The following is a 23100-nucleotide window of genomic DNA, read 5'->3' as shown; positions in this document are numbered from 1 at the left end:
TTCCAGAGATTAGGACCTAAGCAGCTGAAGGCATGGCCACCAAAGGTGAGGCAATTAAAATAAGGGATGGTCAAGAGGCCAGAATTAGATCAGGGCAGATATCGGAGGGTTTTACAGCCATCTACACTTCCATCCTCCACAAACTACAAGTTATTGAGAATGTTGGAACCCATGTTCTCACCCACATTCCAGTTACCCATATCCTTCATTGAATATCAACCTTAGGATTCCAGCCTTCACCTTCAAACCCATCCACAGCCTCACCCCTCAATATCTCCAAGATTTCCTATCCCCCTACACCCAACTTTTGCTCTTCCAACTTTAGCCTATTTCTCACTCCTGATCCCTTTGTTCCAGCAGCCAGGGCCATTCTTTCAACTGCAATCCCCACAACTTTCTCTTTCAGTTTCTCTGCCTCATCGCCTCCCTCTCTACCACTGATTGCTTCCCGAAAACCCTTCCTTTTCAACTGAGGTTTTGCACCTCCTCATTGCTCATCTGGTATCCACTGCCACTGTCTGTACTCAACGTGTGTTAGAAATACAAGTTATTGTTGTTGATTGTGAGTCTATTTGATAATACCTGATCTTATACTTTAAAAAAGCTGCTCATGCTTTTCAGCAGTTTGCACAAGTTAACAATCCCTGACCAATTGTCCCAACTAACCCAGGGCACAGAGGCCATTTTCAGCACTACTACTGCCAACCTGACTGAGAGGAGCAAAATCAGCACAGATGGAGCAGGATTGAACCTAGGACCTTCCTGGCCCTGTGGCTCTGCTACTCACTGGATAAACTCTGAGCTGTTGTGGGGGAGCCTGTGAACTATAAGTAGACCCAGAAAATGTGTACTGAAAAACATGGGTGTACAGCATCTGCATACATTTATTGATCATCATTATTTAACATGACACACAATCTAACTCAATATCCAAATCAGTATCATCTAAACTTTTATTTTAAGCAGTTTTATATTCTTTTGGGCCTCCTTATCTCGAGAGACAATGGATACGCGCCTGGAGGTGGTCCGTTATAAAGACGTCTGCAAACGCGACATGAAATCGTGTGACATTGATCACAAGTCGTGGGAGTCAGTTGCCAGCATTCGCCAGAGCTGGCGGGCAGCCATAAAGACAGGGCTAAATTGTGGCGAGTCGAAGAGACTTAGTAGTTGGCAGGAAAAAAGACAGAGGCGCAAGGGGAGAGCCAACTGTGCAACAGCCCCAACAAACAAATTTCTCTGCAGCACCTGTGGAAGAGCCTGTCACTCCAGAATTGGCCTTTATAGCCACTCCAGGCGCTGCTTCACAAACCACTGAGTTTTATATACAGAAGCTAATTAATGAATGTTAAGATTTTACACAAAGCAAAGTTTTAGTCGCAAAATACAGTATAATATATTCTTTGGCTTTTTATGCCAATTAAGTCTAAACTCTACTTCTAGGGTAAACTACTGAAGGAGTATAATAAGCAATTACACCTCTCTTCGATGGGGCGGGGGAAGAACGGATTCTCTCCATTTATGCCTCCATTTACTCCCAACATTATATTTGTTGACTGGAGATCAACTTTAGGTTTATTCAGTTTTGGTTTGGATGACAGAAGACCCAAAATACAGATACCAATCACACCATGGTACATCATGGAGGATAGGTACAGTGGAGGGTTGGAAGTAGGACGGCAGATCTGAAATCCACGGCCATTCCCTTACTATCAGCTGGTCACCATGGGCAGGATTTTGGCCCTGATATGGGGGCAGGAACTAAGGTGGGTGGCAGTGTGCCAGCACCATCCTTCCCGGAACCATTTTCAGGTAGGCCAGATCAGGGGTGGAATGGTAAGGTAATTAAGAGGCCAATTAAGGCTATTGATCCATTGAATTTTCCAGTCAGCCTGAGGCCCCCACCCCGTCAGGGGCATGGCAGCTACTTGGAGGCTGCCTCCCCACAGCAGACTGGATGGTAGCGTTCCAAGATGACTGAGCCCCCCCCCCCGCCCCACCAAAATGCTTACTTGGCCATAGCTGCAGCCATGGGCCGCCTTGTGGAGGGGTTTCCCCTCCACAATTGAGGTCCAGCAGCTGTGGCCATTTTTTACTTCAAATATTTTAGAAATGCTGAGAGGAAGCCTCAAGATGGAAGCACCCGCTCTTTCCCTTATCTGCAATGGCAGGCTGCGGCTCCTTTCATTCTGGTGAGCCTCCCATTGGCCCTCCAGCTTCAAGGGCCGGCCCACTGTTTTTAATGGGACAGCAAATACCCCCTGGCCATTATTTAGGCCAATCCAGCCAAAAGCTGTCAGGTGACTGCTCCCAACACAATGCGGGGTCAAGACCCACATTTGGCTCCTACCCAAAACAGAAAAACCTGCTCCCTGGATCAGATGCATAAAGCAGCCTTACTATCGGCCACTGTAATTGCTTAATATATTCCCTTCCTAGTTTATCTTAGAAGTAGAGTTTATATTTCTTAATTTGCATATATTGCCTCTGTGCCCTGGGTTAGTCAGGGAAAAATTTGATAAATAGCGAGCATTAGACAGGGGAACCTGGGCAAAAAAAAAACCTCCTAACCCACCAAGCATCATTAAACTGGCTAGGATCAGAACTTTCTGATGAAAGGTCACAGACCCGAGACGTTAAGTCTGTTTCTCTCTCCATAGATGGTGCCTGATTTGCTGAGTATTACCAGCACTTTGGTTTTATTTCAGATTTCCAGCGTTCGCAATATTTTGCTTTCATTTTCAGATAAGATGAAAATTCATCATTTGACCACTAGGAATTTCAGACAGATGCCCCTCCTCTGACCACTAGGGATCTCATGAATGATTTCTCACCACATTTTCAGGTCCCACCTTTGCTAATCTATAGGTTGTTTGGATAAATTTCCTTCAAACACACCAGGAATAACAATTACATCAACAATATTAAAATAAAAAGAAAATGTTGCTATATATATCATAGGAAACTAACAAAATGTGCAGTAATTGGTAAACAAAGAGCCAACAATAAACAACATGCAGAGCCATAAATCCCCATTAATACTAATTAATTATGTGCTACAAAGAAAATACTGAACTCCAGCCAGACACACTTCTGTGATGAACAAACAATAAGTGTTGTTATTTTTCTACAGGTACCAAAGTACTTACAACATTGTCTGGTGATATATTTTTATCTGAGCCACGACAATTTAGCTCTAACTCCCAGATAGGAGTACAACCCTAGGGAAATAGGACTGAAGTTAAATCTCAAGGTACAAGACTCAGCAAATGCAAAAGGAAACAGCATGCAACATTTGGAAGCATGTCTACCAGCTTATTTTAGCAACTCCAGCTGATCTGCCCCAGGTAATGTAATTATTGCGGAGCTAATTAAGTGCAGACGGGACTTGGGGGGGTGGGAGGGTGGCACTTAAAGTAAAGCAAGTCCAATGTTTGTTGAAAACTGAAGTAATTAAACAGGGAGGTATCACTTTGAAAATCCCACTCTGTAGGTTAGGTACCATAATAGGTTTGAAGCAACTTAATATTTAACCCTTAGGAGTTTTTTTTAAATGACATGTTTTTTTTTGCTTATGTAGTAAATAATAGACTTTAAATAGCTACAATGGTTATAAATAATGGTATCAGGTGTATTCGAAATGCTCACTGAGGTATTTCCTTCTCTGGAATAGATGTGGCTAAATACTCAGGAGTAGCTGTGTAGCAAGCAATCAGCTTTATTATCCAAAGCAGAGAGAGAGAGAGAGGAAAATTTAACAAGATTCCCACTCCTAGCCATCATCCACTCACCCCGTTAAAGGTAAATGTGCTTGAAGATCAAAGGATGAAATAGTTCCATGCTCCCTATTTTTGAATAGGACATTGATTTTCACTGACTCACACATGAGGAATGGCTAGTAGAGATGGTACTGAAGGTCTGCCACTACCCTTACCACCACAACGACTTGCATTTATATAGCACTTTTAACATAGTAAAATGTGCTTCACAGGAGCATAATTAGACAAATGGTTGACACTATGTCAAAGGAAGAGTCATTAGGGCACTCAACCAAAAGCTTGGTCAAAGAGGTAGATTTTAAGAAGGATGTTAGAGGAGGAGCGAGGTGAAGATGTTTAGGGAGGAGATTCCAGAGCTTGAATCCGAGACAGTTGAAAGCATGAGCACCAATGGTGTGCAAAGGAAGTTGAGGATACACAAGAGGTCAGAATTGAAAGAACGCAGAGGTCTTAAGAGGGTTGTAGAGCTGGAATAGGTTCTAGAAATAGTAAGGTTCAAGAATCAAGATAGGAGCAAAAGAACATCTTGTAAAAAGAGGAACAGCAGCAAGGGGGGGGGGGGGGGGCGGCGGTGAATCAATCTAAAACCAAAAGGAAATAATTTTGAATAACATTTCTTGCATTTAAGACTTCAGAGTGCATGTGAACACCATCTACTGTCAGAGCTGCCACCTTTCGGATGAGAAGCTAAATCAAAGCCCCGTCTGCCCTCTCAGGTGGATGGAGAAGATCTAAAGAAGAGCAGGGGAGTTCTCCCCAGTGTCCTGGCCAACATTTATCCTTCAACAGACATCACTAGAGCGCATTACCTGGTCATTGTCACAGTGCTGTTTGTAGGAGCTTGCTGTGCACTAATTAGCTGCCAAATTTCCTACATTACAACAGTACTTCACTGTCATTGAAGCGCCAAGGGACATCCTAAGGTTGTGAATAACCTAACATAAATGCAGGTCGTTTGTTCTTTGCTTTAGACAGTTTGCAAATGTAATAGCAGTCACTAACCTCCAAATAGTTTGGTGTGTGCAGTGATTTGAAATACTTTGATGCAATATCGACTATACAACACAAGCATTTATTCATTTTAATTTAGTTCATGGCTGTAATTTAAAGTTTTCCTCAACGTTTACAAAAACATTGTTCCATCAATGAGCTTGTTTTCTTCGTAGAAGACTCCCAAACAATGAATACCTTCTTTTGTAGACAAAACATATATAGAGTCATAATGGCTCAGAAGCTGATCATTCAGCCCTTGGAGTCCATGCTGGCTCTCTGTAGAGCAACCAGATCAGTACTGTTCCCCCCGCTCTATCCCCATTGCCCTGCAAGTTTTTTTTTCCCTCAAGTGCCCATCTGATTTCCTTTTGAGATCATTGATCAGCTTCGCTTCCACCATTCACGTGGGCAGCGACTTCCAGGTCATTATCACTTACTGAGTAAAAAAGTTCTTCCTCACATTCCCCCTGTATCTCTTGTCCAAAATCTTATATCTATGTCCCAACAGCTAATGGGAACAGCTTTTCTTTTACTACCTGATCTAAACCTATCATAATCTTGTACACTTCTATCAAATCTCCCCTCAATCTCCTTTTCTCCAAAGAGAGCAACCCCAGCTTTTCCAATGTAACCTTGTAACTAAAATCCCCCATCCCTGGAACCATTCTGGTAAATCTCCTCTGCACCCTCTCAAGGACTTTACATCTTTCCTAGTGTGGTGACCAGAACTGGATATAATACTCTAGTTGTGGCCTACCCAGAGCTTTATGAAGGTTCAGCATAACTATTCTGCTTTTGTACTCAATACCTCTACTTATAAAGCCCAAGATCAGATCTGCTTTGCTAGCTACTCTCTCAGTATGTCCTTCCACAATCAAAGATTAATGTACATGAACCCCCAGGTCCCTCTATCCCTGCACACACATTAGAACTATATCATTAAGTCTATATTGCCTCGCCCTATCCCTTCTGCCAACATGCAACACCTCACACTTCGTTGTATTAAATTCCATCTGCCACTTGTCTGCCCATTCTGCTGGCCTATCTATGTCCTGTTGCAGTCGATTGATATCATCCGCACTGTTTGCCACACCTCTAAGTTTGGTATCATTGGTAAATTTTGAAATTTTACTTTGTATTCCAATATCCAAGTTATCCATATTTATCAAAATAATGGTGGTCCTAGCACTGACCCTTGGGGAACACCACTGTCTACCATCCTCCAGTATGAAAAATAACCATTTACCATGACTCATTGTTTCTTTCTGTCCTTAAGCAGATATTTTTATCCAGGTTGACACTGGCCCTCCTATTCTGAGCCTCAATTTTGTTAACCAGCCTTTTATATGGTACTTTGACACTTTCTTAAAATCCATATAGAAGCATCCACCGCATTCCACTCCTCAACCTTCTCAGTTACTTCATCAAAAAATTCAATTAGACAGATCATGTTTGACTAATTTACAAATCTGTGTTGGCTCTCCTTAATTAACTCAAACCTCTCCAAATGCTCCTTAATTTTTTTCTGATTATTATTTCTAAAACCTTACCCACCACTGATGTTAAACAGACCAGCTTGTTATTACTAGGAATGTCCTTAGACCCTTTCTTGAATAAAGGTGTCACATTTGCCATTTGCCAATCCTCTGGCACCTCTCCCATTTCTAGGGAAGATTGGAAGATTACAGCAAGCCTTTCCACCATCTCCACCCCAACTTCCCTTAGCAACCTGGGATGCAAGCCATCTGGACCAGGTGACTTATCCACTCCAAGCATAGTCAGCTTTTCCAGTATATCCTGCCCATCAATTTTCACCCCATCTATTACCTCCACCATCTCCGCTTCTACCAATACTTTGTCAGCATTCTCTTCCTTAGTAAACATTGATACAAAGTACTCATTAAGTATCCTGATCATTTTGGATATTTTCTCCACATTATTGACTGAAGATTGAAAATTTCTAATAATTTGTTTATCTTAACTGCAGCTGATAATTCAATATGCCCAAGGAAAATGGAAGATAGCCAACAGGATCACAATACCGATCACTGCCTTTGCTATTCCACTGAACACAAAGTGAGAAGTGCAGTTCAATGCTGCAGCTAAATCCAAAATTCCTGAAATGTTTGCTCACTTATTATTACAAGTAATTATTTTGTTTTTTTTTGTTTTATTTTGTTCTCCATATTTTAAAAATTCTTCCCCATTGCATTAATCCTCCAAAACTTCCAGCAATACACTTTTGTGGATTTTGCAGGATAGAATCCAAGTATATTTCCTTTTAGTAAAAAGACTCTCAATGGCCAAGACACATTTTGAGCATGGGCCTCAAAGAATGATACCTTTATAATGATTAAACCAATTTTGGGATAAAATATTTGGAGATTTTTTTGGTTTGCAAATTAAAGTTTAATTTCCAAAGAAATTGCTGTTGCCATTTATTCTGACTGAGGAAAATCTCCAGTATTTTTACATCTTGGGCTAAATAGATTGTTGCAAATTTCACAGGTCTACTCTAAATTTTCCCTTGTGTGGAGCTTTATGAGTTGCTCCCATTATTGGACCTTGTGTCCCATACAATCAGAAGTGCAACTTTAATGCTGAATATCTAGTTAGCATGTCCTGAAGTTCATAATATAGACCCTTTATTGTGTGTACTAAACACCACGATCTTGCATGTGCCACCATGAATATTCTGGCTTTAAGATGGATTAAAAGGTACTTTAAGTAATGCAAGGCATGATTATAAAGCGAAATCCAGTTTATTTTACATGTAACACATAAATGAATAGATTACAGTTTAAGATAGATACAACTAGTTCCCATTGCTACTCGTACCACGAAAATAATAAATCATGCTGTCAGTCAGGGTGCAGAGTCACATTTCAAACTAGTTGTCCCAAAGCTAGCAGGTTGCTTATTTGCTTGGTTATAGGTCACATAGAGTTGTACCTCAGCCTGGAGTCTCTCCCTCTATTTAATTAATTAGAGAAAGAGAGCATGAGAGAGAGAGAGAGAGAGAGAGAGAGAAAGAAAGAAAAAGGAGAGAGAAATTGATCTGCATTTCCGAATGATGAGAGAGAGTGAGACAGCAAGAGTGAGCGAGAGAAACAAAGGTAATCTTCTGACCCTCCCTCAATTTTGTGTTTTGAAAATTGGCGCACAAAACTTTCAAGTTACAAAAGCCATTTCCTTGGCACAGATGAGGACCAGCAAAGCCCCATGCTGGGTACAATGAATTCAAACCATTCGATCATAGAAATAAATACCGAAGACCACATATTAATGAACTTCATTGCCTCAAACCTATATGAGACAAAAGTAAACACTCTGATGTTTATGATGGCTAGTCTGTCTTATATTTCACCACCCTCCGACCCCCACTCCAGAAAATATCCTAAATCAACATTCTTAGTGGCTTGTGTAGCTCAGGGAGATAACCTTTTCTAAGCTGAATCTAACCTTTATAGTGATAAAGCAACATGAATTAGAATAAAATTCCTTCCATCCAACATAGGTACAAGTTCAAACATCAAACACATGCCATTAGTAGAAATTCCAGGAGGGTAATGTGCAACAAGGAGACAATGCTCTTAAATACTATATTTGTGTATTTAATGGTTTTTCACATGTATGGGCTCAATCTTTAACATTCATCTTTAATGATATTAGTTGCTTCATTTCAATGTTCAAAATCCAACTAGTCTTAATAGTAGAAATATAACATACCTTCAATATGTTGCCTTTGGATACAGAGGCAAAGTATTTGTTTTGATTTACAATCAAACAACAAAGAGGAGTGAAAATAGGAAAGCCTTTCACATTTATTACTAATCCTCATCTCACTCAAATCTAATGAGAGATTTTCTAACAGAGATTTTAAAATACATACTATGAAAACACAACAAATAAAACCAAATACGCAAATAGGAGAAATTCAAATTCATAGTAGCTTGGGTTAAAAAGCAAACTAATAGCCAGTGATAGTGTAACCATCCAGGCCTACTCCATATAGCAGGATTTCAGACACCACGGTCAAGTCCATATGCCTGGCCTTCAGTATTACTGAACCAAGAAAAATGTAAACTGCACTTAGAAACAGATGCTAGAGCAGATGTTACAAATCACCAGGAAAATAAATCTTCTACTGGGGGTTTTAATGGAAAAAAAAAACACCTGCTTGAGCCTGTCCAGCAAAGTGACACATTGTTATTAGGTTTCCCTCAAACTGTGAAAATCATGTACAGGTGCACGTGGGTTAGGAGAGCTTTTTCCATAAAAAGCCCCACAAAAAAAAACCCAGAAGAACAAATCAGTACTATACTATTAATTATTCTACATGCAACAGTAACATCTGGGAATTTGGGTGGCCTACAATTATAAATAAGTTATATTAATGTAAGTTTGTTATTTTCTTTTAATACAGTCCAGCAGGCAAATACATTCACCATTATAGTTTAGAGCAGATGTCAACAACCTCTTTTCTACCTGGAGAACCTTTTTTTTTTTAAATTGCCTAAAATAAAAACTATTGGAAGCCACAAGATGAAAATTCGGCATTTCTAAATCAAATACTTGGCAAATTGCCAAGTGTATCTAGTAGAATGCATAATTTGTATATACAAGAAAAAAATAGATGTATTAAATTTAAGTATCAATAGAAAAAAAAAGACCCAACTGAATTATCACATTTTTGACTTTTTTAATTATAATTTTGGAATCTTTAAAATGAACTCTAACTTAAGATGTGTAGAAATAAGACAATTTTTTCAGCTATTGATTCTTGTGATTAAAAAAAACTTTTAATAGTACATTCAGACTAATTCATCGTCTCAGCTATATTGGAAACAATAATGGTCACATCCATGAAACCTGTTCCTTGAATCAAAGGCATTATCTATAACCATGGTGTAACTGTACCACTCGAACAGGTTTATTTAGAGCACGATGATGGTTTTCATTAAAATCACTTGAAACCATAAGGTGCAGCATAATGATTAGCCTTTTATCCCCACAATAAAACACAGCTCTTACTTTTCTTGTCTTAATTTTTTCTTAGCAACGCAATCCAACTGGAAAAGGTTGGGAGCTGCAAATGGGACGTTAAAAAGCCGCATGCGGCTCCAAAGCTGACCCCTGGTTGCTGACCCCTGGTTTAGACCAATGTATATACATAAATTCTAACAGCTGAAGTTAAAGCAGAGTGACTTTCTTTGAATGTATGTTAGTGAAATTCTCTCTCATGTATTTCCTACTCAGCATTTCTTATTGAAAAGTTTTCTTCTGTTCTTCATCAGTCAATCCTGGATCAAAAAATGTCTCCATAGCTGTTCTGGCTGCATCTCATGGATTAAAAATAATAAATGTACATTTAAAACCTGCAAACAAACAGCCAAACTCCTGTCCATCAGTTATTTAAAAATACATGCTTAACATTAAATCAGAAATGAGATACTATTAGAATAATTTAGCCTGGTCAGAGTTCACAATATCTTCTTGCAGGAAGGTCTCGAGGTCAAAACAAAATCCAGACAGAAAATAAAATTATAGCTTACGCCAAATGAAAGTCTTAAGAAGCAAGTCACACCTTAAACAGGCACAGTCACTTGTTACCGAGATCTGATATATTCTTGCTCTTGAAAAAATGTACCAAAATACAAAATTTTATAGATATGATTTGTAGTACTCAACAACTATATTTGTATACTCAGAAGCAGAACTATTCCAAACGTGCGTTTTATTCCAACACAATTATAGACTTTTTGAACTACATAAAGTACTGGTTCCAAATATGCACGTCTACAGGACAGATGAAAAAATAGGTTTGACATCAGCAATATCCTAATTGGACAATTACTTTTAGACATTTGTTCGCTCAGCTGGCTTCAGTTGATTGCATAAATGTCCCAAACTCTCACCGGTCTCTATAGCTGTGCTGCAACAAAGGTTAGGGATTTATCAGCAGGTGAAGATTTCAAATTGAGGGCCCCCCCCAAAAAAAAATAGTACTTTCACTTCATATGTAAAATTCACGGTGTAAGATGAGAGGGTGGACGAGGTGCAAGAATTGCATAGAAATGTGGGCAATGGATGTAGGGTGAGTGGAAGTCAGCAGCTACTTACTCCAAAGTACTTTAAACGCTAACATGGACTCCTGAATAAAATATTAACAAAAGAGACAGTACTAGAAATAAATAACTGGACATTATTCCAGTTCAGTGAATTGCAACAGCTTTTATCCAGCTCGCTAGTTGAAATACTCCATGGTACAGGAACTAACTATGCTCGTGATGATGGTTGGAGAGGAAGAGCTGAAATGGTGTTAAGACCAGACCCATTCTGCAGTAACACAAATTCTCTTAGCCAGCCTCAGCAGCAACACTCAAGAAATATACTAGGACCATGCTATCTGCCTTCCCTGGTAAAAGGAAGGAGCATGGCGGTGCATGGTAAGAGCAGAAGTCTAACAGGATTTAAAAAACAATCTTTTTAAAAAAAACTCTTAAAAAGGAGCAATTCAAATGGAAACTTTTTTTTAAGCTAACTATACTTCATGTCGTTAGGAACCACTTTTGCCAAAATTAGCAAACTAATTTCACTGAATTGTAATCTTTTAATTTCCAGGGTTTCTACAAATAATACCACAGACAACTTACACACATTTTCCTATGATTCTGAATTATATGAGTGGAATGTCTACTACTGAGATATCTACATCAAAAAGGAAACAAAGGAACTCCTTCCTCAATGGAATGAATGCAAAAAGAAAAAGCTCATCATTGGATTAATGAGCAATAAAATTTGACCTTGACCAACTGTATTATCTAGAGCCATGCAAGACAGGTTTTAGGGATACTATTTAAAAAGTGTAAAACGCAACCCAACTTTTTGCACATATTTACTACCAGATCATTCTATGCTGTGTTACATGAAGGTGAACACACTTGGGAGTTTTGGAAACTTTTGACAGAGAACAAATGTGGACAATCTTACTAAAAAACTCGGTCATCTCTTTTACAGCTCCAGCATTACCCAATTTCACTACATACTGAAACAAAGCCAAGTAACACTGGTAGTTTCCAGAAATGTTTGCAAAACACCCAACTGACCTGTAGATAAATAAAAGCAAAATACTGCGGATGCTGGAAATCTGAAACAAAAACAAGAAATGCTGGAATCACTCAGCAGGTCTGGCAGCATCTGTGGAAAGAGAAGCAGAGTTAATGTTTCAGGTCAGTGACCCTTCTTCGGAAGGGTCCGAAGAAGGGTCACTGACCCGAAACGTTAACTCTGCTTCTCTTTCCACAGATGCTGCCAGACCTGCTGAGTGATTCCAGCATTTCTTGTTTTTGTTGTGACCTGTAGATAAACTTTTACGTCACCAAGATTCACAAAACCAATTCCATACTTGGGTAGTCTCTGAACAAACACCTGTGAATAGTGAAGGATCTATTCATATGGACAACAAGTTGCATTTTTGTAGAAATCCTCATCTGCAGCAAGACATCCAAATACATTACAATAAGGAAGATAAGGATATAGTAAATACCAAGTATAGAAAAAAGAGAGAGACAAAAAGGAGACTAGGATGAAGTGCCAAAGGCATGGTCATAAAGGATAATTTTGAGGCTTCTGAAAGCACAAACACAGAGGAAAAAGTTTAAGGAACTGGATAGAGAAATCCAAAGCACAAGAGGGTAGTGGTCAAACAAATAGACATCAATGGTGGAGTCGAGTAAACAAGAAGTCTGGTGCTAAAAGAGTGGACAATGCATGCCAGGGTACATAGTAAATGAGAACACATGGTCAGGGTAGGGAGACCGTGCAGAGATTTGAAAAGGAGTAATACAATTTTGAAATTGACACTCTGGGTCATGAAGAATCAAGAAAAGACAGGGCAATGGGAGTCTGGGATTGTGCAAGCAAGGACTTGGCTTGCAGCTTTTGGGTGAGCTGAAGATTGTGAGGAATTTTTTTTTATTCATTCATGGGATGTCGGAGTCGCTAGCCAAGCCAACATTTATTGCCCATCCCTAATTGCCCTAGAGAAGGTGGTGGTGAACTGCCTTCTTGAACCGCTGCAGTCCATTTAGGGTAGGTACACCCAATGTGCTGTTAGGAAGGGAGTTCCAGGATTTTGACCCAGCGACAGTAAAGGAACGGCAATATAATTCCAAGTCAGAATGGTGTGTGACTTGGAGGGGAACTTGCAGGTGGTGGTGTTCCCATGCATTTGCTGCCCTAGTCCTTCTAGTTGGTAGAGGTCACGGGTTTGGAAGGTGCTGTCTAAGCAGCCTTGGTGCATTGCTGCAGTGCATCTTGTAGATGATACACACTGCTGCCACTGTGCATCTGTGGTGGAGGGAGTGAATGTTTGTAGATGAGGTGCCAATCAAGCAGGCTGCTTTGTCCTGAATGGTGTCGAGCTTCTTGAGTGTTGTTGGAGCTGCACCCATCCAAGCAAGTGGACAGTATTCCATCACACTCCTGACTTGTGCCTTGTAGATGGAGGACAGGCTTTGGGAGGCCAGAAGGTGAGTTACTCACCGCAGGATTCCTAGCCTCTGACCTGCTCTTGTAGCCACAGTATTTATATGGCTACTCCAGTTCAGTTTCTGGTCAATGGTAGCCCCTAGGATGTTGATAGTGGGGGATTCAGCGATGGTAATGCCATTGAATGTCAAGGGGAGATGGTTAAGTTCTCTCTTGTTGGAGAAGGTCATTGCCTGGCACTTGTGTGGCGTGAATGTTACTTGCCACTTATCAGGCCTAGCCTGGATATTGTCCAAGTCTTGCTGCATTTCTACACGGACTGCTTCAGTATCTGAAGAGTCACGAATGTGCTGAACATTGTGCAATCAATGTGGGGAGGGAAGCTGTGAGGGCACCAGAAAAGGTGAACCTCAAGATAACTAAGGCACGGACAGGGACTTTGGCAGCAGAAGGGGAGAGAAGGCGGTAGCAGCAAAAAGATTGCAGAACTAGACAAAAAAGGTTTTGTCTAACCAGACATGGCTGATTATACAATCTACATGTATTGGCAGTAATTCACTTATTTCGAGGTTACTTCAACATGTATATGATTGAACTGTGTAACGATCCTTCAAGGACTTTCAATAGAATTTTTTTTTTGCCAAAAATAGAATTTTATAATTCTAACATTCCTAGATTATAAAACTTGCTGTATCATAAATTAATGTATAATATTTATAATAACTTAAATGCAATGCATGGTTATAAATTATAAAATGTACAAATTTATCTGAAAAGTTAGGGGAAATCCAGCACAGAGTTCATCTAGCAAAGGCGGTTGAAGGGTTGATACTTTACCACAGATTATATGCGCCCAGCAAATTGAGTTGACTTTTTTTTTACGCAGCACCTGTCTACTTGATTTTTCTTTAACACAAGTGTTGTTCTAAGTTAAATCTGACCTTAGCCAGTCTTTAGCTTTCCCTAAGCACATCATTCTCTTGCTAGCTGACTTGCTTGGAGATCTTTGTCAATGCTCCTCTATAGCCATCTATTAGGAGATAAACAACAGTGGCACTTTTTTTTTTTGACTCCCCGGTTTTGCTTGCCACTCTGCCCAGGAAATAAGATAACTCCACTCCATTCTCCTCCCCACAAAGAACAGCTGAAGTCAGGGCTGTGTTGTGAGAAGTTGTCCAAGTGTGAAGCAACACTGTCTCCAAGTATAATGTGCTGCACTCTCAAAGCTGCTTAATTCAAAATATTTTAAGGGATGAGTAATTTCTGGTTCCAACAGTGTTTTTATTTTAAGTTCACCTTTGTTTGTAACTACTGCTGATAAGAACATACCAGGGTGACACAAAATAAATGATATCTGCCAGCTCCCAAAAAAGATAAATTAATTTAGTTTGGCAAACTAATTGTAAATCAGTGCCAGTCACTGAATATCAAAGCAGTTTTAAATGATCAATTGAAAATTACCACTAGATGACTTGTAAAATTATTTAATGTAAGTTTCATGTGGTCCCACATCCTAATTATTGTTTTTACCCCAATATCCAGTGTTAATGGTGTATATACTTGACTATGGGGCGGCACAGTGGCGCAGTGGTTAGCACCGCAGCCTCACAGCTCCAGGGACCTGGGTTCGATTCCGGGTACTGCCTGTGTGGAGTTTGCAAGTTCTCCCTGTGTCTGCGTGGGTTTTCTCCGGGTGCTCCGGTTTCCTCCCACAAGCCAAAAGACTTGCAGGTTGATAGGTAAATTGGCCATTATAAATTGTCACTAGTATAGGTAGGTGGTAGGGAAATATAGGGACAGGTGGGGATGTTTGGTAGGAATATGGGATTAGTGTGGGATTAGTATAAATAGGTGGTTGATGTTCGGCACAGACTCGGTGGGCCGAAGGGCCTGTTTCAGTGCTGTATCTCTAATAAATAATATGGCCTCTCAAGACCTCCACACCAGAACTAGCCATCCCAAAGCCAAGCTAAAACACCGGCATTTAACAGGCAACATGGAAAGTTGTCCAAGTGTGTTCTAAAAAGCAGGACAAACCAAATTCAGCCAATTACTGCCTCATCAGCCTCCTCCCAATCAGCAGCAAATTAATAGAAAAAGTCATATATAGCACTACCAAGCCAACATCCTGCTCACCGATTACACTGGTGCTAGCCTAGGTTAGACAGTCAGTTCTCTAATAGGACTTCAGCCCACAAACTTCTGACTCGGAGACAAAAGTCCTACTACTAAGCCAAGATTAATGCCCAAGTGCAGACAATGATCACCTTCAACAAGAAAAGTCCCAACCACCTCCCTGACCTTCAATAACATTGCCATTACCATTCCAACACCATCAACATCCTAGAGGTCATCAGTGACTGGAAACTTAACTGGACCATACACATCAATACAGTGGCTATTAGCAGGACCAGAGGCTGGTTACGCTGAGTGTGGGACTTGGTGATGGCCTGGAACTTGGGCATCAGCTTTGGCTTAGTGGTAGTACTCTCATCTGAATCAGAAGGTTGCGTGTTCAAATTCCACCCAGAGACTTGACCACATAATCTAGGCTAGCAACAGTGCAATACTGAGGGATTAATACAATGTTGTAGGTGGCGTTTCTGATGAGACGTTAAACAGAGGCCCCATCTGTCCTCTCAGGTGAGCATCAATAATCCTATAGCACTATTCGAAGAGCAGGGAAGTTCTCCCCATGTCCTGGCCAAGATTTATCCCTCAACATCACTAAAACAGATTATCTGGTCATTTTTCTAATTGCTGTTTGTGGGATGAGGTGAGAATGATAGCCTACTAACACCTCAAATCCTTTTCAGTATTTGCATAGATAAAGTCAGGAGGTTCAAATACTCGCAGTTGCACCAACATTCATAAAGCATAACACCATCCAAGACAGAGCAAACCACTTGTTTTGTACCTGTGCCACTGAGCTGAATATATAGCCCTCAACCACAGGCACTCTATTGCTGCAGCATTTTCCATCTACAGGATACAATACAGCAACTTCCCAAGCTTATTTCAACAGCACCTCTCTGCCCATGACCTTTACCACCAAGAAGGACAAGAGCAGCAATGTCACAGGAATATCATCACCTCCAAGTCAAACACCATCCTTACTTGGACATATACCATTTGTCCTTCACTGTTGCTAGATTAAATTCTGGAATTCCCCATCATCACTACAGAGCACAATTGGCAAAAGGACTGCAGCAGTTCTAAGTGAAGGCCCACAACTTAATGGGTCAAATAGGTTAAACTGTAGATGAGGAATTACTGACACAATACACTGCTGATCATGTCGAACATTTAAATCCTAATAGATATTTGATGTTTGCAGTAATGAACTGCACTATATATATTCTAACAACCAGAGGTTATTGAGAACAGAGCGTAATCTTAAAAGGGCACCCCATACCAACAGAATATAAACCATCAGATTTACACTTGCACTGCATCATATGTACATATGCTTTACATATGGTATTCAAAACATGTGCTGGCACACATCCTAGTAGAGACGCACAAGCAGACTACAAGCTGGAGTGGATTATATTTCAACAATTAAAACAGAACTCTTTACAATTTGTGAAAATGCACAGTAAGAAAATACAAAATGAAGAGGTCAATAGTTAAATGATGTAGAAAAAAATGTATAGATTGTTAACTATGAAAGTGTATCAACTGCCTTCTAAATTAGAAATTCTTACAACAATTCAGTTATATACATTAAAAAAATTTATACATATGCAAAATTAGTAGTAGCATGCAATCAGCCAACAAGGAATGTCTAATTTCATTCAGACCATTTACATGTGTCAGATTCAAAACCATTTACTAAGTGCTCTTTGAGACTACTTCTAGTATGGTGCCAATCTGATTCTGTCAGCAGCACTTCTTTCGAAGGCCATCACTTTATATTTGCTTTCTTTCCTGTTCTGTCCCACTTCTGTCCAGAAGGAAAGCCTTTCTTCCACTGAGGTGATGCACTGGCATCACAACCAATCCTGCCCTCAAACAACCATACACAGACACTATCCAGTGGTACACTATGGCAAAGTTGGAGCCCGTGACGTCAAATTAACTTGAATGGCAGAAGGAGATCCAAGGCAGAAGGTGCCAGGAGGTCAAGGTAAGTATTAAAGATCTGCTCCCTTTAGAATTCCTTGTGAACCAGGAAGAGCAGCAGTGATCCCCCCCCCCACCCCCCAAGAACCCTTCAGATGTCCTTGGGACTCCCAAGCCCCAGTTCCCCACCCTGATCTCGTTGGAACCCCCAATCCCCACCCTCCTGAAAACCCACTGACAGCGAGGGATCATCTTCACCAATTGTCAGCTGAGGCCTCCTGACTCTAAATTCCTACTACAGCCCACTGGCCAGGCATCAGGTGGGAGGAAGCAAACATTCATTTAAATGAGGCCCTGCCATTAAAATCACAGAGCCACTACATCCCTGGCCTTGTTAGGCTCTTTGCCCGCTACCAGGTTCCTCCACACACTTCCTGCCCTCCCAGTAATATCAAGGATGAAGAGTGGGAACTCTGATTTTTTCCCCTCAAGCTCAGGGCGTTGAAGTCAACTGGAGCACTCCTACTGCTATCCTGGCTGAGATCAGCCAACAGCACAGACCAGGAATCAAATCCTGTACTTTTTGAACTGGAACTACATAATAGGCGATGCTTTTATCCGGTTAGCTATTAAGAAATGGCAAACTACTCCATGTTTGAAGAATAAGTAGTTCAATCTTTTACACAAGCCTGGTTAATTTGGTCATCTTTTTAAGTTGACATACCTCCTCCCAAAGTACTTTTTTTGGAAAAAAAAATGTTCTGAAATTCCTAGGCCTAGGAGAGTATATTCTGGGCACGGAGACCAGAATTTGAGGCAAGAATGCCATGTCTCCAGCCCTTTTTCCTCACACAGAAATTCCAACAGAAAGGAGGAGGGCACTATTTGCATCCACCCCCTTCCCCACGAAGGAGGACGCATGGCAGGCAGGATGACATTATACACCAGAAATCCTGCCAGTTCCACCTCACTTGCACTCCGCAGGAAGTATACCTTTCAAAGAGTTGCTCCAAAATTCCTGGCCCACTATGAGGCAATGCCTGGTCCAGGCACCTACCCCTTTATGTAAATGACTTAAGCCTCAGGAATTGGGACAGGGGAAAGGCAGCAGGATATTCCACTCCTCTGCAGCCAGAAATCTCTTCTTCGTTCCTAAATGTTTATGTTTATTTTCTGCCCCATCTCTTCCTTCATATAATTATCAAACTAACAGGGCAGACAGATGGTGTGCACCTAGGATTCCTGCCAACACCTCTGTAAACACCGGATATAAAATATACAAGTGAGACAGGTCAGCATACCCTTAGAGAGTTGTGGGGAAATACTTTGCATTTACTTAATGCCTCTCCAAGTGGCCCAGTAGCACCTGAATAGTCACCACTGTACAGGTGAACTTGTCTCCTATTACTAAACAACAGGCAGCACAATAATTTAAAAAATTAAAATTCATTGTTTGCTTCTTAAAATTTATGATAAAAATGATGAAGGCACATGTTGAACTTAGAAGTGTAGAGAAATTGTGTGTCCTGACCCTTAACATGAATAAACATGTAGGTCATTTTGGAACTCATTCAGGTGGAACCTGGATTAGGAACAGTGATTAAAATCTAACAGGGTGCTCAGCAGTTTTAAGAAAAGAACTGTGCTCATAGCTTCAAGAAACACAGACTCTATTTTATTCCTCAGTGATGTAATGAAAGAACCTGCTAGAGGTTTCGGTGCACTGTTATATGCAAAACACAATAAGCTATAGGAGAAGTTTCAACATCAATATCTTCAAAATTAAAAACATAAAAAATATGATTGATTTCAACATTTGTTTGTCCCCTTCTGCATTTATTAACTTTTTATATTTTTGATTCAATAAGAAGCACTGATGTTACATTTAAGGAAAGCTGGCTTGCAGTATGTTAAATACTGTTTGCAGCAGTTTGCAGAAAGTAATCTGAGAAACTTGCTGAAGCACCCGAGGCAAACAACTATATCTCCATCAAAGTTACTTCACAGTCAGGAAGTCCAAGTATGTTATCAGAACTAACTACTAAACAAAAGTATAGAAAAATATATAAAATCCTGTTGAAGTTGAACAGAGTCCACTTCTCCCAGCACAGTATATTTAAGCACCTTCAGGGCAGGCAGATGATGGAATGTAGGTTTAATTCCACACCACCCCTTCCACTCCAATGAGTTATGCTGCTATGACAAGATGATTTATTGGAGGCAAGGTGTCTTCCCAGAAGAATGGGGGAAAATAGCAAGAAGATTATAAGAAAATCAAAAGGATTTTAAAAAAATACTGTGGGACCCCTGAGAGATTCCATAAAGGATATGATAATAAGGAATGGTAGATAGTCTTAATGATTTATTTGTGTCAATGTGCAAAATGATTTGGAGGACCACATTTAAAAAGGCAAGAAAGGAGAAAACTAAAAAGTACTTACAAAGAAGTATCAGACTAAGGGCACTGAAAGGGAGCAAAGACCTGGGTTTGATGGACTTCAAAACAGCTTAATAAAGGAGGAGGTATATGAAACTGATCACATCTTGATGGGTATTTTAAGGGAATCATTAAAGACAAGAATTCTACCAAGGCACTGGAGTGAGACAAATCTGGCACCAATTTATAAGAAAGGGATGGAAGGTTAACCCAGGGATCTGGAAACCTTGGGAAATAATATTTGGAAAGGAAGAATGATGAAACATAGAATGATAAAAACCAGTCAACATGGGTTCATGCAGTTTGTCTTTGAATATTTAACGGTTATTACCCGAGTCGAAAATCAGTAGATTTAATATACCTAGTTTTTAAGAAGGCCTTTGACATACTACCGCACAGAAACTTGCTTTACAAAGTAGAAAGGCATGAAATAGGACCTAAGCTTTTGAAGAAGATAACGAACTGGCTGTGTCAGAGGATGCACAGGGCAGTTGTTAAGGGAGCAGCATCCAGTGAACCTTCACTGTACTGCCTCCAAGGCGAGAATACCCTTCCTTAGATATGGAGACCAAAACCTCGCACAGCACTCCAGGTGTGGTCACACCAAAGCCTATACATTTATAACAAGACTTCCTTGTTCTTGCACTCCAATCCCCTTGCAATAAAGGCCAACATGTAATTTGCCATCCTAATTGCTTGCTGTACCTGCAAGCTAACTTTGTGCTCCTTGTACAAGTACACCCTCATCTCTCTGAACATTTAGATGTTTCATGCCTTTAAAAAAAAAAATGCTTTTCTATTCTTCCTACCAAAGTAAATAATCTTACACTTCCCTACACTATACTCCATCCACCATCTTGCTGCCCACTCACTTAACCAGTCTATATATCTCTGCAGTCTCTGTGTCCTCCTCACAGCTTACATTCTCACCTAGCTTTATATCATCAGCAAAGTTAGATACATTACTCTGTCTCTGTGTCCAAGTCATTAATATAGATTTTAAATTGCTGAGGCCCCAACAATGATCCTTGTGGCACTCCACTAGTTACAGCCTGTCAACTTGAAAATAAATGCCCCATTTATCCCTACTCTCTGCTTCCTGTTCATTAACCAATCTTCCACCCATGCTATTATGTTACCCCAACCCCCCCAACTCCATGAGCCATTATCTTGCGTTTTAACCTTGTGTGACACCTTATCGAATGCCCTTTGGAAATCCAAATATACTGCATCGACTGGTTCCCTCTTATCTACCCTACTAGTTACAACCTCAAAGAGCTCTAATAAATTTGTGAAACACAATTTCTCTTTTATAAAACCATGGTGACTTTGTCTGATCACACTACGATTTTCTAAGCTCATTGTTAAGACTTTAATAGATTCCAGCATTTTCCTGACAACTGATGTCAGACAGTAGTTCCATGTTTGCTCACTCCCTCCTTTCCTGAACAGTGGAGTTACATTTGCTAACTTCAGGCCTATATTGCAACACACCGTACTCATTGAAAAGCAGTGCCAGAGTCTGCTGTATGGCTCTGACCTATATTATTTGACAAGAAATTCTAACTCAGTTGTAACTAAATAGTTCTAAGCCCTTTTCCTTTTGGGGATGGCCATTTCTACTAGAAAACATATTAGAAAGCCAACAAATAACTAAGTAAAATCCATGATAATACTAGTATGGCGACTATAAAATGTTCCAATTAGTACCTGAATTGCCTGCAAGTCCACAATTACAATTAAATTCCAGCCACACCCCACCACCACCAAAAAAAAAACAGGAATCCTTAGCCTGTAAATAACTCTCAGGAATCTTGTCGGAGATGATCTTTCTCTGTTCAGTCATAGAGTGGTCCTAAATTACAATGTAAACTTTAGATATTGAAGTGATTTTACTTACTTCTTCCAGTGCATCAGGAGGAGGTGTAGGTTCAGCAGCTTCCTTGTTTGCTTCACAGCTCTCTGCTTTGGATGCAGGAGTCCTACCATCTGAAGATGTGGAAAATCTGCTCATCTGACTGGATTGATCAACAGGCGTCATACTGGCCTCCGATGCTGACCTTGAGCTTTGATTGTGTTGAACAGTTTCGAAAATAGGATCCTCGTCATCCGAATCTGGTAGAGGAGTTGGACTAACATCCTCTAGGCCTGTGCTAGAAGGACGAGACGATGGAGTAGGACCTCGCTGAAGCAACTGTGTATTTGACCCAGGAAGTGGTAATGGAGAAAGCTGGGAAGAGGAAGAGGATATGGGACTGTGCTCCATTTTAATGTCAACATCAGATTCCTGCTCAAAGAAAGGAAGCTTTGTCCTTTGCTCCTTCAAAAGCATCTCAATACGAGAATCTAAACTGTTTGGTTGTGTTGAGCTACTAGGTGTTTCAGATGTTAGGCTTTCAGGAGTCACAGCCCTTTCAGGTGATTTGCTAAAGGAAGCAGGTGTTTGATCATTTGAGATGTTACTCTCCAAAGAAACTGGATCTTCTGCCTTCTCCTTAACAGGCACCATGTCTAAATTGGCATTATTATACCCAAAGGTTTCAGATGGTGGCACAGGTCTTCTGTAATCGTGGTCTCTGGATGTCTGACCATGTTGTTGATCCAGATTTCGAGAATACAGTGGCTGGGCAGAATGCACATTTTGGTATGGAGAAAAGGCTGACTGGTAGTTTATCCCAGACTGGCTTACTGAAGGGTTATGCGAATATGATCCACCCTCTGAGCGAGCTGACTTGTAAGTGTTAACTGGTAGCTCAGTGCCTCTGTACGATACTGTGTTATGCGTGTAGTGGTGCCCCAACCTCCGGAAGGAATCTTGATAATTAGATTCAGGTCTTCTGGATTTGTACCCAGATTCTTGAGAGTAAGAATAAGCTGGTGTACTCTGTCGACTGGAATAGCTGGAATCCTGTGAGTAGGGGGTTCCCAATCGTGGTGTATGTGGTGTGCCTTGGGACGACTGCGGCGTATATTGGCTGTATGAATTTGGTGTATCCTGGCGACAACTGGAATAAGCAGTATCGTGGGAAAATGGGGTACTACTATTTGGGGTTACAGATGGTCCCATGGAAAGGTAATTTTCACCAGTTCGACATTTCAGGGGATCATTAACCTGTGACAATGGGTGGGAGGAGGAAAAGGACAAAAGTTTAGCCAAAATGAAAATCGACACAATTAAAGATAGCTCATACACATCTAATTTTCTGCATCACCTTGTACACTTTTCAAACACCGAATTCTTAATACCAGAACAGAAATAAATTTGATTAAATCAACTAATCTTTCAGCAAAGGAAAAAGTAATTTACAAGTATTCATTTATATCCTCCCCCAA

The 23100-nt window shown here is 40.4% G+C and overlaps 1 protein-coding gene across 1 annotated transcript in view; it reads right to left on the bottom strand.

The window, feature by feature from the left end:
• Nucleotides 1-23100, bottom strand: part of setd1ba (SET domain containing 1B, histone lysine methyltransferase a) — a 168686-nt gene that overhangs the window by 137039 nt on the left and 8547 nt on the right. Inside the window, 1 exon segment of the mRNA XM_068055493.1 lies at nt 21668-22879. Within this exon segment, the coding sequence (XP_067911594.1) occupies nt 21668-22879 (1212 nt within the window).

Source organism: Heterodontus francisci, chromosome 23 (assembly GCF_036365525.1).
Source record: "Heterodontus francisci isolate sHetFra1 chromosome 23, sHetFra1.hap1, whole genome shotgun sequence".
Taxonomy (NCBI): Eukaryota; Metazoa; Chordata; class Chondrichthyes; order Heterodontiformes; family Heterodontidae; genus Heterodontus; species Heterodontus francisci.
Note: the sequence above shows the minus strand (reverse complement) of the source record. Positions and strands in the feature narration are given on the sequence as shown.